This window comes from Dioscorea cayenensis, chromosome 14, assembly GCF_009730915.1.
Source record: "Dioscorea cayenensis subsp. rotundata cultivar TDr96_F1 chromosome 14, TDr96_F1_v2_PseudoChromosome.rev07_lg8_w22 25.fasta, whole genome shotgun sequence".
In the NCBI taxonomy this organism is placed as follows: Eukaryota; Viridiplantae; Streptophyta; class Magnoliopsida; order Dioscoreales; family Dioscoreaceae; genus Dioscorea; species Dioscorea cayenensis.
In genome coordinates this window covers 15,177,574-15,196,664 of record NC_052484.1, presented here as the reverse complement: position 1 = coordinate 15,196,664, position 19,091 = coordinate 15,177,574, and the positions used below count along the sequence as shown (strand labels likewise).

Genomic DNA, 19,091 nt, shown 5'->3' with positions numbered 1-19,091 from the left:
AAAGAGGGACGTCAATAAGTTGGTTAGTTGTTGCTATACATGCCAAATCACCAAAGGGCACTCACAAAACACCAGACTGTATATGCCATTGCCTGTTCCCAGGTCAATTTAAAGGACATCACAATGGACTTCGTGTTGGGACTTCCAAGGACCTCGCGAGGTGTTGATTCTATGTTTGTAATGGTGGATCAGTTCTCCAAAATAGCGCATTTTATAACATGTAAGAAGACCTCTGATGCTTCACACATTGGCAAGTTTTTTAAAAAGGTGGTCCAATTGCATGGTGTTCCAATATCCATTACCTCAGACAGGGATTCAAAGTTTCTTAGCCATTTTTGGTTGACATTATGGAGACTATTTGATGTTTCAGTACATTGCAATAGTACAGCCCACCCCCAATCGGATGATCAAATTGAAGTTCTTAATTGAACCTTAGGGAATATGATCCGATGCATCTGTAGTCGTCAACCTCTGCAGAGATCAAGCCCTTGCGCATGTCAACCTTTGCCATAGTTTACTCCCATACACCTCGCCACCCTTTAGACCTAACTCGGTTGATAAAGGACCACCATGTGCATCCAACAACGAAGCAAATGATGTTGCAAATGCAGAATGTCAGGAATATGAGCAAAGGCTGGAGGATGCCAACATTCGCTACAAGAGCGTAGCTGATAAACACAGACAACCCAAAAAAGTTTAATGAAGGAGACATGGTGATGGTGCATCTTAGAAAAGAGATTTTCCTTGCTGGAACTTCAAACCAGTTGCAAATAAAGAAATTCGGTCCTTTCAAGATCCTAAGGAAGATCAATAACAATGCATACGTAGTGGATTTACCTGAAGGTGCAAGAATGTCCAAAACTTTCAATGTCTCTGATTTATGTGAATATCATCCGGCTGAGCCATTATATTCAGATGTAACTCGGGGGCTGAGTTCTTCATTGGAGGTAGGGACTGATGCAAAACAAAATACCAGTATGCAGATGCAAGAGCCCAATTAACACTCCACAGTTAGCTTCGTTTGGTATTTTGACTTAGCTAGCATGACCAAATGTTAGACTAAGGGTAAATATGTACTTCTATTAATGTATCTCTTCATATATAGCAAGGCCAAAACAATGTGGGGGAGGACTTTACTTTTGGAAATTTTCAGTAGGTTCTCTTACACAAACATTATAAAAATAGTACCACTTCAGCTAAAAAAGTGCCCAAACTAGGTCAACATTTTGTCTGGAAGACAAAAAATGATTTTACATTTTGCATATATATCATTTTAGGTGAAAAATCCACTATTGATCGTTGAACTATGTCCCTATATACTTTGGAACCTTGAACCCAAAAACATGCTCAAATTGGTCCTCCAAATAATAGTATATGTTCAACTTCATATTACTTAGGGCTAAGCTGGTTTTTTACATGCCGTATACTAGATGTCTTCTAATAAGTTGGATTCATATTACTTTCATTTATGTTGCTATTATTGGAAAAAATGTACATGCCATATGATGTGGAAATTGATATGTAGAAATTACATGAAGTTCTAATATGAATTTGGCTTTATTTGTTGTTCAACCATGCGATTCTACATGATTTCTGTATAGATCTTTTTCTTTTTGTTCAGAGTACTACGTTTTATTGTTTTCATGCAAATTAGAATTTGACCCTAAATCTACATATATTCGACACATTTTAGAAGGTAAAAGAAAAGAAGCAAGTTATAGAACGTCATAGCGTAAGAAGGGGATATAAAGTAGAGATCTAGCAAAAGACACGACCAACATGTGATGGTTACCACAGGTGTGTTCAATGTTGGGGCAGAAATTCGGAAATCTTATTAAGAAAGAAACACGACTAGCCCGTGTCACCCAACACCACCCGTATTTTGTGGCAAGAAAAGAAACCCAAGCTTATCCCCTCTCTATATAAGGCAACCTAGAGGAAGAGAGATTCGGCGAATATCGAAGAAAAGATCTCACCTTACTTTGAACCGTCAAGATCATCAAAAGAAAGAGGAAGATCAAAGATCAAGCTTGATTAATCAATTGGCGAGCAAGAGATCAACCACTTGATTAGGGATAAAGATTTTCACCCTTTTTTTTTCATTAAAAGTCTTGTTTGCTCATGTTTAAATTGAATTTTTCAGTGTGTATATCGGCTATGTGTGAGTGAACATTTTTATTCTAGGATTAGGAATAGCCATTTGATGCAATGGATAATTTTGTATTGACTGTATTTCTCTTTTAATATTTAATTGCTTTTGATTTAATCTTATAACAAATGCTTGTAAGTCCTTTGGCAACATTTGCATGAATTTAGACACCAAGGAAAAGATCGAAAGGTGAACTAAGGTGTTGAAACTCTAAGTTTAAGCCTAAAGCCCTAGATTAGGATTAATTGAGGATCAATCGGCATCACAGAATTCGAAGGGTCTAATTAGAGTTAATTATTACAAAAGTAGGAATTCACCTAAATTAGGCACCGTGTTATATTCTCAAAAGAAATAGTAAGTACAAGGATATTGTACCTTCAAAACAATTGAACCTAACCGGAAAAAAGTCAATATAAGGTTTTCCATTCATCATTGAGGTGAACCATAATCTTGGAAGTCATAGAATTTGAATTGACCCCCTCTATCATCAATTGTTTTAGTTCTTGTTAAACCTAGTTTTAATTATGTTTCGCTCTTTAAATTTCTAATACATATATCAATTAGTCTAGATAACCCTTCATTGCAAAAAATTTGGTAGTCAACCACAAAGTCTTCATGGGAACGATAACTTTATTACTACTTGACAAACAGTGCTTGGGGTACACATCAACAATGGCATGTCACAATGCCTACATATGGAAAAAAACATAAAGAATAAATAAATAATTATTACATGTCATCTGAAACGTGACGTTATTATGGTGGTATGTCTTAACCACCTCAAATTATAACACCTTTATAATTAAAGTAATAGTATATAAATCCAACTTGGTAGATGGTATATTATGTCCAACAATGTTAGCCATACTGATTGTGTCAACTGCATCAAGGTTGTTAAGAATAATTTTTTGAGTACTATTACAATTGCACATACAAAGTAATATTGCAAAAATAACAAAAAGAATTATAAGCTTTTATATACAATTTCATTAAGATATAACTTTTTGCTTTTTTTATGTATACATCTAATATGATATAATCTTCATAAGTCAAATAAGAGATACTGAAGGGATGTTTGGATGTAATTTACTCATTTCTTCAATCAAACAACCAAACTTATCTCATCAACTAATTTTTATAACATGATTTGAAAACCTTTATATGGTGCTTCATAAGCAAGAGAAATGGTGCCACAAGTGAATGGACTACTAATGTCCCTTTTTGAAGAATATAGTTCACCAATTTCAACCTCTAAAATACCCTCAACTAGTAAAGCTCAAGAAACTTCAGAGGACTTAGGTGGAAGTCTAATAGCACCAAGGATAAAGCCCTCTCGTAAATTAAATAGGATGTGTTTGTTATACTTATTTCTACAATTGTTTCAGAGAGTGCATTTAGCACTTGTGGCCAAGTATTTGGTTCATTTTGTAGTTCTTTGAGTAAACACTCTCATTGTGCTCAAGACAAGCATTTACAAATGTAGCTAACATTATCAACCAAAAGTTCACAGACACTAAGTTGATGCTATAAAAGTCAATAATTATATTAGCAACCTTGAAGCAACACCTTCTCAAGATTAATAAGTTATTGGAGCATAGTGTGGTGGGTTGCAATAAGGAGTTGAAAATATTAGTGCTCGAAGATAAAACATACCAAACTGGCGTGGAGATCAATGTTTATTATTGGCACAATTTTAACTAATACATTTGAAATTTACAAACAAGAAACAACCATATTTACTTAATTCATTCACAAACATCCTAAGGCCAAAGATTTGCTGAACAACCAATACAATTATTCAACAAGTTCCAAATTATATGCAGAGATGATCATGACAATGGTTCTTTTGCAAGAACTATTTACCATGATTTCAAAGGCCATGATGTCGAGGAAGACATTAGTATTCATGGCTAGGAAACTCAAATGAATGTATAATGATTTCCAAAAAATTAATTCCCAACAACAATAACATTAAAGAACAAGTTTCACCATGATGGGGCAAAAGCCCACTTGAGTCTAAAGGAGCAATGTAGATATGACAGGTAATGGCGTCCTTAAAGGATTTGAAAACATCGCTATATTAATAATCTTAAGATACATTGGTTAGTGATTTTATCAAATGCAATTTTGAACTTTCAAGATAAGCAAAAAATAATCTTATTGTAGTGTATCAACATCTAGTGAAAAATAAAAATATTGCCAATATGTTCCTTAATGGCCCACCTTCTGTGTTAGAAAAATGGGCCAATTAAGTATTTCTAGGTGTATAACTTAAGAGATATGAGATGCCTAATGCAACATAGATGCACTAGAAGTGTGCTCCTTTATCTATTTTTATTTGCTTTTAACAAGCAAAATAAAGGAAGTTATTGTCATGATTATACACATGCATGGATTTAAAGAGAACCATTATAATTTTTGTAAAGATAAAAGTCTAAAATGAAGATTATAAATTACTGACTATAATAAGATTATGGTTAACCTTTGGCATGACTATAATGAAGGTTATGGCATTAATTATAATGTTCTGAAACATCCTAATTGAGTTTAAGGAATAAAATCAATATGATTACAACAAAAAGAAAATGGCAATTACAAATTGAGAAATGAATAAATATTGACTTTGCAAGATGTATTGGATACTACAATGAGGGTTGCAAACATAATTAAAATGTTGTGAAGAAATTAACTTTGAGGATATCCAAATTGGTACCAAAAATCAAAATAAAAAATGGCAAAAACATTCAAAAAAAATATCATTTCATGAGTATAATTAAATTGCTAGCTTCACCAAAATGATTATTACAAAGTTACAACACTTGTCACAACCATTAAGAAATCCAAATTCAATCGGTTTACCCAAAATTATAATCATTATTTTATATAATTTATATAACTCAAAAGAATTTATAATTTAACCCAAAAACCCCACCCACCAAAAAGAATTAATCTCACCATCCCTGAAAAGTGGTGACCTGATACCTTTTACCTAGCTAACAAAATACAAGGAAGCCCAGAATTCATGCTTCCAAGCTTTCATTTCCATGAATCAAATAACTGAAGTGGTCAAAACGATGCCACTTCAGTGTCCAACCAAATGACCGAAGTGACATTTTTAGGAAGAAGTTAGAATTTCTTTGAAGTGTCACTTGGACTTCTGGACTTCCAACTCACTTCCGAGAAACAAACAAGCCTTATCCTTTTGGTTATAGAAACAATTTGAACAACTTATGTTCAAGAACCAAGCCGAACATAGGACCTAGTTCTAAGACTAAATGTGTACTTTCACAAATCACTCTTAAACAAAAAGATATGCCATGTTTTTAATAGCTGACAAATCTACTAAATTACCCATTTACAACAATACTTTCCAATATTCATGGAAAAGAATATTTCTTTTAGTCCAGTAATAGTTTGATCACAAAAACCATCGTTAAACAATGGTCCAACATCATTCTCTTCAACAGAATACAATGTTACAGGTGTTTTGGTAAGAATATTTAATAGGATACACATGTGATTATAGTCTAGCAAAGGTAAACCTTGGTTTCGTGAAGGATATATGCAAGCGTCCCAAACAAGAAAAGGTAGACATTTTAGGATTGAAAAATATAATTACATCCATAAAACAACAAATAAAAATCTTGATCTTTAATAGAAATAAGAATTAACTTAACATACCAATGAGTTCTTGAAGTGCTTCTGCAATGGCTTCTTCGGATTTTTTTGGTGCTCTAACAAAGACTAGAAAAAGAAAACCATGAGTATGCAAAGCATGAAATAATTCTACTTGCATCTAAAGAACAAGCCTAACCACAACATTTTATACATAAACTATAAAATTCTAGAGAACCAAAATTGAAGGCAATAAGTAAGCAAATACCCTTAAGCAAAGACCAAAAACCATAGATGTGTTGTTTATGAAGTTGCTCTCCAACAATCTAGTGCCCTGAAAATAAAATTATGATTAAGTATTGCAAATTTCTGGTACAAAATCTCACTAAATAAACTAAATTTTTTCTAAATAAGCGATATCACTGGTTACTATAACAGTAGAAATCCAAAGAATTAGACTGACACAAACAAAAATATCAAATTCGAGAGACATTATAATCAAAATGCTGCAACTAATTCAATGAAAGACAAATGCTCTTAAGCAGCTTTAAATCCTAAACAATGCCAAAACTCTCGGGCATGTCAATGGGTTAATAAGATCATAGATGCATTCATATTGCCTCTATAAGAACCATGAATTTAAGAATTTACAGGTATGCATAAATCATGAATTTAAGAATTTACAGGTATGTATAAATCATTAATTTTTGGTTTACAAGATGCTTCTCTTTCTTCTTTGTCTTCTTACTAAGTTTTATACATGTGTATGTGATCGACCATAAAGAAAAAAAAAACATCAGCAGATACTTCAGGCTATATCATTTCAATTACACCTCTAACTCATATACTAGGGATGAAAAATCCAAACAAAACTATGCTATCAAGAAAGCAAAATCACTTGGAATAACCTGATTCCCCGTTTTTCTTGCTTTCTCAGCTCCAGCAAGATCTGCTATTGTAAGAACAGCACCACTTGAGAGAAATTCTTTTTTGCCATCAAAATTTCTAAGATCATTACGAATGTTTATTATGCATTGAGAACGACTGCAAGAACAATTAGGATGTTAATGCTCACAACAATTAAGATGATAGAAAATTATTATGTTTATGTTTCTGCTTTAATATGAAAATAGATGGCAATCATGCTAATAGCATCTTCTACCATGAGGTCCATGAAAAAAGTTGAAAATGAAAGCATATGCAGGAACAAGAATGCTGGTTAAATTCCTAGGAAAGAAAAGAAGAGAAAACAATATTGCCACCATAATTTCTACATGTGCTACAACAAAATCAATAATAAATTGCAAATTGAAATTTGGGAATAATGAATATGATTTCTCTATTGAAAAATACCTTGATTGGTTGTTTGCATTGGTAGCAGCAGTAGCACGTTTTAGCATTCCATGAGCAATTAGGCTCTCAGCTTGTGTGAGGTTGCAAGCCATGACCTGCAAATAAAAAAGAATGATCTTACGCACAAATCAAATGCTACAAAGACACATGAAGAGAAAATGGGTGCTACCTCTTGAAGGCCTTTCACACTTGACTGCTGAAGGGAGAGCTCAACTCCATTAGGTGACAGATCAAGGATCCTTTCACTTTTCCCCCATTCTGAATATATTTCAAACATTGACAAGTAATATGACCTGTAATGATAGGAAGTACGTCTAAATTGTTAACAATGCTATTGAAAGCAAAGACATAGACTTAAGGCATATTAAGGATAAGTTTGAAATAGTTAAGAATAAGTGAACCTAATGTGAAGCTATGCCAATTTCAAGATTTATTGTAAAACAGAAGAGAGAACATAGGGAAAGGATAATTAAAACATTAAGACATGAACAAGGATGTATGCTTGTTAGATTTTATATTTTTGGTACTAGTGGGCCCTATATGGGCTTTATATGGGCTTAGGGGTCTTACACCAAAAAGTCTCAAGACTTAGTGGCTCAACCTCTATACCTATATATAAACCCATTATAGTTCTATTACACAACCGATGTGGTACTATATTTCCAACAATGCTACATGAGATCACTCATAGCATATGATCAAAAGGCAAGACGTTTAGGAAACTAGTTCTTGAAACAACAGAAGAAAAAAATAAAAACAAAGATTGTAGATATAGTTTGATGTGAACCCCTTTACCCTAGTAAAGTGGTTGACTAAATGTAACTTAACTAACAGAATTCTCACAGGTAAAACCTGGCTAAATATACATATAAAATGACATTATCTTGAGCTAGAAGAAATTAACACACACACACACACACAAATCAATGGTTCATTATAAAGAAAAAAAATAGTGATTAAAAAAAATGTTAAATACAAGGAGATGACTTGGAAATTTAATTAGAAACATTAATTGCCAAATGGAAAAGTTTCTATCACACACAAGACTACTACATTTCTTTATCATCATTTATCTAATGGAAGATTAGAAACGCGATCATGAACAAATCAATATACAAAGATTTTGGTTCTTCCTTGCGATCAACCACAAAATTGCAAACTCTAAAACTAGAAAAGCAGTTAAATAATAGTGTTGTAGCCAATTAAGACCTGGATGGGTGAGAATCACCACTCTCATTTAAGTGACTGAAAATCTTCTGCAATGCCCGCGGAACCATCCCAGGATCTCTTGGACAACCGAACATTGTATGCGTCTTTCCAGAACCAGTAGGACCCAGAGCAACCAAAAGAGCACTTTTTCCATCCATAAAACCCTCCACTAATGGATCCATCACCCTCTCATAAACTTCTTTCTAAACAAGAAATACCTCATCAGAAACTGTTTAAGTACTATATATATATATATGCATCTAAACAGAAGACAAGCTCTAGGAAAACCTAATTCAGAACTTCAATATATGACAAATTAAGACATCAAAGATAACAAAAATGCATGCCTTTTTATGTAGGTTCTGAAACACACCTTATGGTCTACTAATAAGAACAATCATCTTCCCCTTTAAAACGGTATTTAACATGACCCTAAGTATAGCACAATAGAATGAAGGTTTCACTCTAAGAAGGTTCTCATTCACATGGAACTAACATTAGCAAGTGAAGGGATTCAAGTCTAAAAAGCATTTAGAATTCCAGGAACTGGACTAGATAGGTTCTAAAAACTTAGGACTAATGTATTTTAATTGATAAATGTCATGAGCCTTTTTGTAACGCATGCAAGCAACAGATACAGATACAGATACATAAAAAGACTAGTTTGCTCATAAGCCTAAAGAAATATCATCAAATCGAGAATACATTCATATCAATTACCCAAAGAAATCTATAGCAATGCCCAAATGTTATAAATCAACTAAGACACAACCTGCATTTGAAAAGTTAACATTAATAATCTAAATGATGCTTCTAAGGGTGTATTTGAGCCGAGCCGTTCGTGAGCGGCTCGGTATTTGTCTCGGTAAGGGCTCGTTCATGTTTAGCTCATATTATAAACGAACCAAGCTTGAACATCATTTTCAAGCTCGATTAATAAACGAGCCAAGCTTGAGCAGCTTAAAGATCGGCTCGTTTTGGCTAGCGAACACAGCTCATGAACAAGCTCGTTTATAAGCTCGGTTATATATATATATATATTACATTAATATATATATATATATATATGTATGTATATTAAGGTGTATATGTGACTATGTCGTTATTGTCAATTTGAGTCACACATATAGGGCTCTAAACTACTATTCGAAGGCTCAACTCGTTAAAAGCTCGAGTCAACTAGTTCATTAAGTTAAATGAGTTCGCAAGATAAATGAGGCAAGCTTGAACATTACCAAGTTCGGCTCATTAAATCTTGTGAACAACTCGTTTATTGTATAATTAAAAGCTCGTTTATAGTATCATTTACAATTTTATTTGTAACAATCATTAATATAATTATTCATAGTGTCATGAACAAGATTATTTACCGGATCGTTAATAATATTACAAAAAAAATATTTATAGATAGTTACATCACAATGTTTATTTTGTTATTATTGTAATTATTTGTTAACTTATTTAATAAAAATTTTAACAAGCTTGAACACAAACCTTAATGATTCCATAAACAAGCTTAAATTATTCTTTTACTAAAATAATCCTCAAACTCAAATCGAGTTGAGTCACACTTGATAATAATTCATTAAATAAGCTTTAAATGATACTTTACTAAATAAAAAAGTAGAATATAAAAAAATAATTAAGCCTTAATCAAGCTAATGAGCCAAGTCTAAGTTTCAAATTTTCTTAACAAGTTGAGCTCGAGCATGAAGCTCGAAATAAGCTCGGTTAGAGCTAGCGCTCGATTAAAATAGTAACGAGCCAAGTTTGAACATGAAAAATGAAGCTCAAAGAAAGCTCGGCTCGAGCTCGAACTCGATTAAATAGTAACGAGCCAAGCTTGAACAAGGCAAAGCTCAGCTCGTTTACAGCCCTAAATGCTTCACAATGAGACTTCTAAGGATTTACTGGATGACATTGCAATCTCCTTATCTTTAGAAACAACCTTAAAAAAAGTCATTGGATGTTTAAAAAAGTCATTGCTAACATCCATTTTATTGGGTAAATGGAGAGTTCAAATCCTAAATCAAAATTCCAACAAAATCACTTTAACATTTAAATGTAATTGATGTGGTTTATGAATAAGTATTATGAATAAGTATATGATTACAGTTTCCAAGTGGTGAATATATTTGGTCTTTGTTTTTTGGAAACATGGTGTCTATGTTAAATGCAAACAACCCCGTATAGCATTACATCAGGTAACTTCAACCCACCAGTTACATAACATTGAAGGCAAGCACAAAAAAATCTTTCTATCTTCCTATGGCCACTACTTAAGATTTTCTCTTATAAAATAATGAACTAGTTTCATAAGCAGAAGGGTCAGCATGATATTATACAGAAAAAAAAATACTTGCATTTAGTTTTAGATCAGAAAATTCAATGAGGACCATGTCTAACAATTACACAATAATCCATATACACCCAAAAATAAATTAAAGATTGAATATGAAATATTCAATCTGATTTCATTAATGGATGAAGCTAAATATAAATTTACAATGGAGCAAATATAACTGATCTATCACTTTGAAAAGGCATTCACCATCATCAATTTATCATTTTTCTTGTTCAATTAGATTTACAAGTAGATTATTCATTCAAAATGTAAATAAAGTTCTTAAAAATCAAATAGTCTGCGTGCAATTTAAACCCAAACAATCACAATAAGAGTTTTATTTAATTAAAAGGAACACAGAGAGCTCACCTGAATAGAATCCGAAGGAAAGACATGAGAGAAACCATCGTAGACCTCACTTTTGGCCCTCTTTGACTCCAATGCTGAGATTGGGGCAGACAGTGTGACAGAGCTCGAATCATTCATAACCAAGCAAACATTTTTATTCCTTCCCTTCAAATTGTTCGGAGACTTTCCCTTTCCCTTCTTCTTCAAAGCGGCAGCGGAGGGGTTCTTTCCGAGCTTGGGCGGCACGATATCAAGAGGCCGAATCCGGAGAAAGACATTAAGCTTCTCAGAGAGAGATTGTGACTTGTGTGGAGGGTCAGGAGGGGGATCGGCATGGAGAAGCTCGTCGATGGGGAAGGGAGCTATGGTTGACGGTGCCGACGGTGGTGGATCTCGAGGGGGGAGGGTTGAGGGAGTTTTCCGAGCCTTCCGATGAGGGTTCCGGCGGACGGTGGTCGGCGGGCAAGGGCTCTGGTGTTCCATTGAAGCTCTTTCTCTTTCCCAATTGATGATAATTCGATTCCAAGGCAGCAATTTGGCTTTGAAGATGAAAAACTGAGCGGGAGAATGATGGCACGTGAAGGGCACGTGATGATTAAAGGTTTGTGCCTAGGGTTTCGTGCAAAGAAAAATCTTATGCCGACAAATTTTTGGGTTTTTTTTTTAAATGAATACTGATAAGTAGAGTAAAAATTTTGAATGATGACTGTACTATGGTCAATTTTCACTTTGCTCACTGAATTTCAATTTGTATCTTTTCAATCACTGAGAATCAATTTCTTTTCTCCGGGAGGTCATCCATAGGATTCTAGTTGATTTTTGCTTAACTAACTGTCGGAAGTACATGTCAGCCATTAATTTTGTAATTAATTAGTCCACGTTGGAGTGCCACGTCACCTGGAGAACTTCAACCTGTTTTCTCATCCGCGTCAACCTCCAACTCGGCGTCACTCATCCTCGTCAGCCCTAATTTTCTTTTTCGTTTGAGAGAGCCGCGACCCCACCCACTTTCCCCTTTCTTTAACAGCGACCCAGCTCCAACTCCGTAGCCGTGCGACCCCACTCCAGCTCCAACTTCGTCGCGCGGTACCATCATCCATTGGCAGTGCAATATTTCATCGGAGGCATCTTTTCCTTCACCAGTGTGGAGGAGGCTGCATCCCAGAATCCAACTGATCAAGGGTGGGAGTGAGAGGAGAGTGGCCCAGCATCACTGGTTGTAGCATTTGAACAAGTGAGAGGCAGATTAGAGCAGATCACCGGCCCAACATCATTAATGGGAGTTGGCAAATAAGATGCGGGAATGAGGAAGCACCGGAGTATTGTAAGGCTTTTATTGATCGCATTCATGGTTGTTTTTGTTAGAATTACATGCAGGAAAAGATTAGTTAATTCGAAGTTGAAATTAGGATTTCATTATCTGTGAAGGCTTGGAGGTTATTGTTGCATACGGGGGTTTGTTTAATTTATGTATGATCTGTTCTGAATTTGTGAAGATGTTTATATCTCTCGTCATTTTTTTTAATGGTTTTTGGTTATTTGTATCAGTTGTCATGATTGAGACATCCATGTAATATAATTCTTTAAATTAAAATTCACCTGCACTTGTACATTGTTGCATGTTTCAATCAGGGTTATTTGAGAATTCCTTTAGTGGGGACAACTCAATTATGATAATTTTTCCCAATGTACTTGATTGTGTGTATATTAACATTACTATGTTTTTGGTTAGTGGGGACACCCTTGTACCAAACTCATTGCAGATTTGGTATCATTTGTAATTCATTAATAAATTTCATTTTTTTTGTAGTGCCCATCGCAAAGTACTTCACAATACACATATACTATGGGTTAGGTGATTTTGTGAGTTTGAATAAAGCCAGATTTGGAGGGTATGTGGACGTTTGCGATGCTGCTTTTATTTCAAGATTAGAGCTTCTACAGATGGCTAGGGAGATGAAATTAGATGTAACAACTTGCAATTTTTGGTGGAGAGAAACTATTGGTGAATGGGTAAGGATGGTGGAAATGCGGAATGATTTGGATGTGATTAAAATGGCAAAATCTGTGGGCGGCAGTAGGAACATAAACGTTTATGTGAAGGGGACTACTCAGATTGGAGTTGATTGCGGGGATGGCTTACAAAATGTTGCAGATGTTGATGTTGATCAAGATAAGGATGTGGAGGAGAATTTACCTGACTCACCAGAACATGCACTTGTGTTTGGAAAATTACATGTAGATGAAGAGCAGATTGCTGATGCTGTTGGTAATGCTGATGTTAATGCTGTTGGTGATGCTGATGTTGATGCCGATGATGATGCTAATAAAAGTGATATTCAAGACTCTGAGTACAGTTTTCATAGTGAAGAAGATACAAAGGAAAATGCACCAACTGAAGATGAAGTCCCAACGGCAGGCACAGGGGTATAAGAAGAAGTGGCCAGGAATGTACATAATGACAATGTGGATGTTGTCTCTGAATATACTGAATCTGATGAGTTAGACTCATATTCATCCACAGTTGAAGATGAAATCAATCTAGCAAAACCTAGATATAGTGAGTTTAAAGAAGACAGAGATATGAAGGACCCACAATTCAAGGTTGGCATGAAATTCAAGATTTTTAAACAATTCAAGGAAGCAGTCAAGAGTTATGGAATAAAACATAGGTGTATGCTGAAGTTTAGGCCAAGTGATAAAACAAGATGCAAAGCCTATTGTACGAAGAATTGTCCCTTCTACCTATGGGCATCGCCAATGCATACAGACAAGAACACCATTCAAATTAAGCCAGGACATCTGAAGCATGAATGTTCCCGAGATCACAATATCAGGTATGTTATTGCTAAATGGATAGCAAAGCAGTACATAAATCAGTTTAGATCAGAGCCAAGTTGGAAACTTTCAGGTATCATCCAAGCAGTTAGGACTAATCAAGAGGTCAACATCAGTAGGTTGAGGCATGGAGAGCAAAAAACATAGCATTGAGGTATATATGATATTTTGTGTTTGTTATGTTGTGTTAGTAATCAGCACATTTATTGTTAGACATTTAATTTTGTGTCCGTGAAATTCAGATGCACTGAGGCTGTGTTCGAAGTAATGTATGTGTGCTTGTCCCCGCTTAGGGTAGGGTTTCTGGCAGGGTGTAGGCAGATCATATCTATTGATGGATGCTTTCTGAAGAGCTACTATGAGGGACACTTGTTGGCAACAGTTGGTATAGATGCAAATGACTGCATCTATCCAATTGCCTGGGCAGTGGTCAATAGGGAGAACTATGAGAACTGGCGTTGGTTTTAGAGCTACTGTCGGATGACCTAGAAATATCCAACTCTTACCATTGGGCATTTATGAGTGATAGACAGAAAGTAAGTGCATTTAAACTATCTTTGTCATTGTAAATGATTATACTCATGTCTAATATTTTGTTATGCTCATATCTAGTCACTGACTTGGAGTTTTATTTATTTATTTATTTTTATGCTTGTTCATCACTTCATGGGGACTTGTAAATGAATCAAACAAATAAATTAAAACATTGACCATGTAGGGCCTCCAAAATGCCATTGAAGAGTTATTCCCATACAGTGAACATAGATACTATATGAGGCATTTGCATACAAATTTTAGGAAAAAATTCGGAGGCAAGGCCCTTAATAAGTAGTTGTGGTCTTGTTCCAGGTCTAGTTACATACCAGCATTTAATCATGCCATGGACATTCTTAAAAGTATGTCAGGTGACGCATACACTTATATGAAAAACATTGACCCGGTGAACTGGAGTAAGTCACACTTTAAGTGTCAATTCAAGTGTGACATGTTACTCAATAATATGTGTGAGTGCTTCAACAGCACAATTCTTGAAGCTAGAACCAAGGTATAATTAGCATGAATGAAATGATTAGAACACAACTTATGGAAAGAATCCAAAAAAGAAGATATGTAATGAGGCAATGCACAACTGAACATTGACCTAAGATTTTAAAGAAGTTGGAAAAAGCCAAACAACTTAGTTGGTCATGTAAGACAACTTGGAGTGGTGGGGATAAATACCAAGTTGTGTGTAGAGATTGTTGATTGTGATGCACAAACTTGCACTTGTAGGAAATGGTAGTTAATGGGTATCCCATGTCCTCATGCAATTTCATCTCTATATTACAAAATAAAAAGACCCGAGGATTACCTAAATGAGCAGTATAATGTTACCACTTACCTAGCAACTTATGAACACATCCTCCACCCCACACAAAGCTCTAATTGTTGGCCCAAAAGTCCATAAGGCCCCATGATTCCACCTAAACCAGCAAACAGAAATAGGGGTAAGAAACCTATGCTAAGGAGGAAAGACCCACTTGAAGAAGACACTGGATTTACAAAGGGGATAGTCTGCAGGAAAAAGGTAATAATCAAATGTAGTATTTGTGGGATTGCAGGCCACAACAGGAGATTCCATGGACTACAAGTAAGTCATGGGTTTTAATGTGCATCAGCTTTATTATATGAGTGATTGCTTGTTGATTGCTTTATATGAATTTGACTTATTAATACACTTATATGTGCAGAACAATAATCAAACTGGGAGGAGACAGTTTGCTGTGAGCACCTTTGGGGACAGTCAAAATTGTTTTAAAAATGCATTTGTAATTTCTGAATTGCTAATGATAACCCATTTAATTTTGCCAGTGTGGTAGCACTGAAGAGGACCCCATGGAGACCATTGATCCTTAGGTCCTTCAGGAGCATATTATTGAGGTATATACATGATGTGGGGTGAGTTTTTTAATTTATTATAAACTAATTCCATTGTAAATATTAGGCTGAAGTAATGAGGGACAGCCATGCAAGTGGGGATAATGCAGATGGAATGGCACTTGGGAGTCAAGAACAACTTTCACAGGTTTTTTTCTAACTTACACAATGTGAATACTGTAAGCTTTAGCTTATATTAACTTTGTCTGTGTTAAGGTAATTGACATACCTATCCAAAGCCATGTGGGAATACCAATTGCATCATTAGCTGAACAGGTATTGTGTAAATCAATTTGCTTCCCTCATTGTTATGACCTATGTTAACTTGGATATATTTTTTTCCTTGGTGTGGCAAGCTATCTAAAGGTATTCAATGTGCCTGTTGGTATCCTACCAAAAGAGAGTATTCAAGTAAGTGGAAATATATCGGCTTCATCACCTGCATACCAGAATCTTGCAGAAGATGAAACTAGGCCAGCTTCTTCTTCGACAAAGTCAATACCAAAGGAATGCATTAACTAACCTAGGAAAATACTCAATTATTAAAACTGAATTTCAAATTATTGACAGTACATACAGAACTGCAAAACACTAACCTTGTCATGCCCTTTCAAGTGTAGATCAGTAGAATATCAACTCAACCCACCTCTAGACCTTCAAATCCTTCAAAGTCAAGTGCGGGAGGAGTGACAACAACAATTGGGAATGTAGGAGGAGAAAGAAAGCTCTGCAAAAGTCAGGCTAGGAAGCAGTTTCCAGCAAGACCTTCTATATTGCGAGGAGTAATACTTGATAAAAAATCTGAAGACAACAACAAATTGGGTAGCGGGGAGAAAAAAAGAAGGTGTGGTTGCCACCAGGTCCTGGAGGGGAAGCAGTGGAGCTGGAAGACAATAAAATACATCCTCAAAGGAAGAAGTGCTTCAAATGTTGTACCTTTTTTTATTTCTTTGCAGTGTTTATAGGTTGTGCACTTTGTTTTGTTTGAACTTTAACAAGTTTATCAGGTCTAGCATGTGAACTCCTGGAACATGTAACTTTTGTGACTGTAGACCAATTTATGTTTGCAAAATCTGTATTTATGACTAAACAAAACAGTAACTTTTTTTTTACTGCAGACCAATTTATGTTTGCAGAATCAGTATTTATGACTAAATAAAACAGATGAAGAGTTGTATTCATCCTTTCTTTTTGCAGTATTTTATTGTATAGACCAATTTATGTCTATAGACCAATTTATCACTTTGTTTGTGTGTTAATAAAATCAGATGGAGAGTTGTATTCATCCTTTCTTTCTGGAGTATTTTATTCTGCAGTATTGTATTCTATAGTATTGCTATTAGTGATGTGCTGGTGATCTCCTCCCACTTAATTGGATGAATCAGCCTGTTGAACTTGTTGCAGGTTACACAGAATTAAGTAATTGTCTGCACAAAGATGCTTCTATAAAAAAAAATAAAACAGGAATCATGCCAATTGTAACAAACTTCTCTAGTTGGCATTCTAACAAACAGGTTCTGTGCCAGAACAATAACATATGATACGCAATCTCCTTGTAAGCATCAACTAATCGAATTTACAAATCATTCATCATACTAATAAATCTTTCATTTATTGCTAATCATTCATCATAAAATCACTGAATTTGTTGTCGATTCATCACAAAATCTCGCATTACAACTGGGTACCGACACCTACTACTGATGTCCCACAGAAGCCCTTCTCAACAATTGCCACTGCAACAGAACTGCTCCTCCACCATTTTCTTGGTCGATTGCTGCAGCCAGTGATTGGCCGTGAAAGAACTGCTCCACCATTATCTCTCTCCCATCCTTGATTGGCCGGATCTCAGTTGATGCAGTGTTATGGTCTCTTCCCTATCGGTGAAGGAAGATTCCTTCGATGAAAGATCGCACCGCCGGCGAAGATCTTCTTTTCCGGTTGCAAGTCGGGAATGTAGGAGATGCTGGCGGGGTGGTGGCTCTCTCAAAAGAAAGAGGATGCGTAGGCTGACAAGGATGAGTGACGCCGAGTTGGAGGCTGACGTGGATGAGAAAACAGGTTGAAGTTCTCAGGTGATGTGGCACCCCAACGTGGACTAATTAATTACAAAATTAATGGCTGATGTGTACTTCCGACAGCCAGCTAAGCAAAAATCAACCGGAATCCTATGTATGACCTCCCGGAGAAAAGGAATTGATTCTCAGTGATTGAAAAGGTACAAATTGAAAATCAATGAGCAAAGTGGAAATTAGGCAAAGTACAGTGAGCATTCAAAATTTTTACTCCTGATAAGTAACATATTAAGGAGACATAACATATAGTGCTACAGCAAACTCATCAGAGCAATTAGTGTGGAACTTGGTTGTAATTTGAACCTCATATCTTGTTAACATTTATATCTGTTTTAGGGTAGAATGGTCATTTTGTGTTCATGATCTTTTGCACGTTGGCATAAATGGTATTCATGTGAAATTTAGCCAAAACTAAGAGTCATTTGGTTTTTTTTTCTTATTCATTCTCTTAGTTGGGGGGAAAAATAATAATTTTACCAATTTCTTTATTTTTCAAAAAGAATAGATAGCTTATTGTTCTCTCTCTCGTTCTATCTCTCTCTCTTCTTCTCTTTCTCTGGTTCATCTTCTTTTTCAACTTGCTACTGTGTCTTTTCATCTGCAAATTTCTGGGAGCGGATTTTGATAATCCAAGCTTTTAAATTGTTTCTTAAAGTAGAATGCTTTTACTTTGATATTTTCTTGAAATTCTAGTTATTTACTTCGTTTGATTCATTTATAGCGTTATCATCCAAATCGTTCATATCTTTCTTGATTTGGGCTTGTTTGTATCCAAAATGACTCCTATCAGTTTGTGATCTTTATGTCTTCATTTCTTGTTAAAAATCTTTGGTTTCGGTGTTGTAAAAATCAGTGTAAAATTGATGATTTTCAATGGAAATAGTGTACCATTTCAATTGTTACTGTAACAACTTTGGTGGTATTGTATCATGAGAGATGTTACTGTATTTGTACTATAGTAACCGAAATCTTGTTTTGTTTCTTCCCATTTTTGGGTAGAATCATAGAGTTTAATGTTAAGAACCTATTGGTTCTTGTTTTGAGTAAATGGGGCGTCGTTTGAGACCAATCGGGGCCAAATTGCGAGGATTAGGGGAATCACGCACGTCATTTTTCTGAATTTTTGTTTTCGTCATTTTCATGTGTTATGTTCTTGCTTGCTAGGTAGAACAACCTCCGAGTATGGCGAGGAGCTCGCGGAGGAGTGGAAATGACTTTTTAAGAGCCTTTGTTGGTGAGTGGA

At 35.2% G+C, this 19,091-nt stretch overlaps 1 protein-coding gene across 2 annotated transcripts in view; it reads right to left on the bottom strand.

The window, feature by feature from the left end:
• Positions 1 to 11,525, bottom strand: part of LOC120275304 (kinesin-like protein KIN-6) — a 30,840-nt gene extending 19,315 nt beyond the window's left edge. For both annotated transcript variants that reach the window (XM_039281836.1, XM_039281837.1), the window contains exons 1-7: positions 11,040 to 11,525; positions 8,327 to 8,529; positions 7,287 to 7,410; positions 7,118 to 7,212; positions 6,673 to 6,808; positions 6,033 to 6,098; positions 5,831 to 5,893 (exon numbers count right to left, since the gene is read on the bottom strand). In XM_039281836.1, the coding sequence (XP_039137770.1) occupies positions 5,831 to 5,893; positions 6,033 to 6,098; positions 6,673 to 6,808; positions 7,118 to 7,212; positions 7,287 to 7,410; positions 8,327 to 8,529; positions 11,040 to 11,501 (1,149 nt within the window). In that variant the 5' untranslated portion in view covers positions 11,502 to 11,525. The remainder of the gene's footprint in view (positions 1 to 5,830; positions 5,894 to 6,032; positions 6,099 to 6,672; positions 6,809 to 7,117; positions 7,213 to 7,286; positions 7,411 to 8,326; positions 8,530 to 11,039) is intronic.
• Positions 11,526 to 19,091: the final 7,566 nt, after the last annotated feature.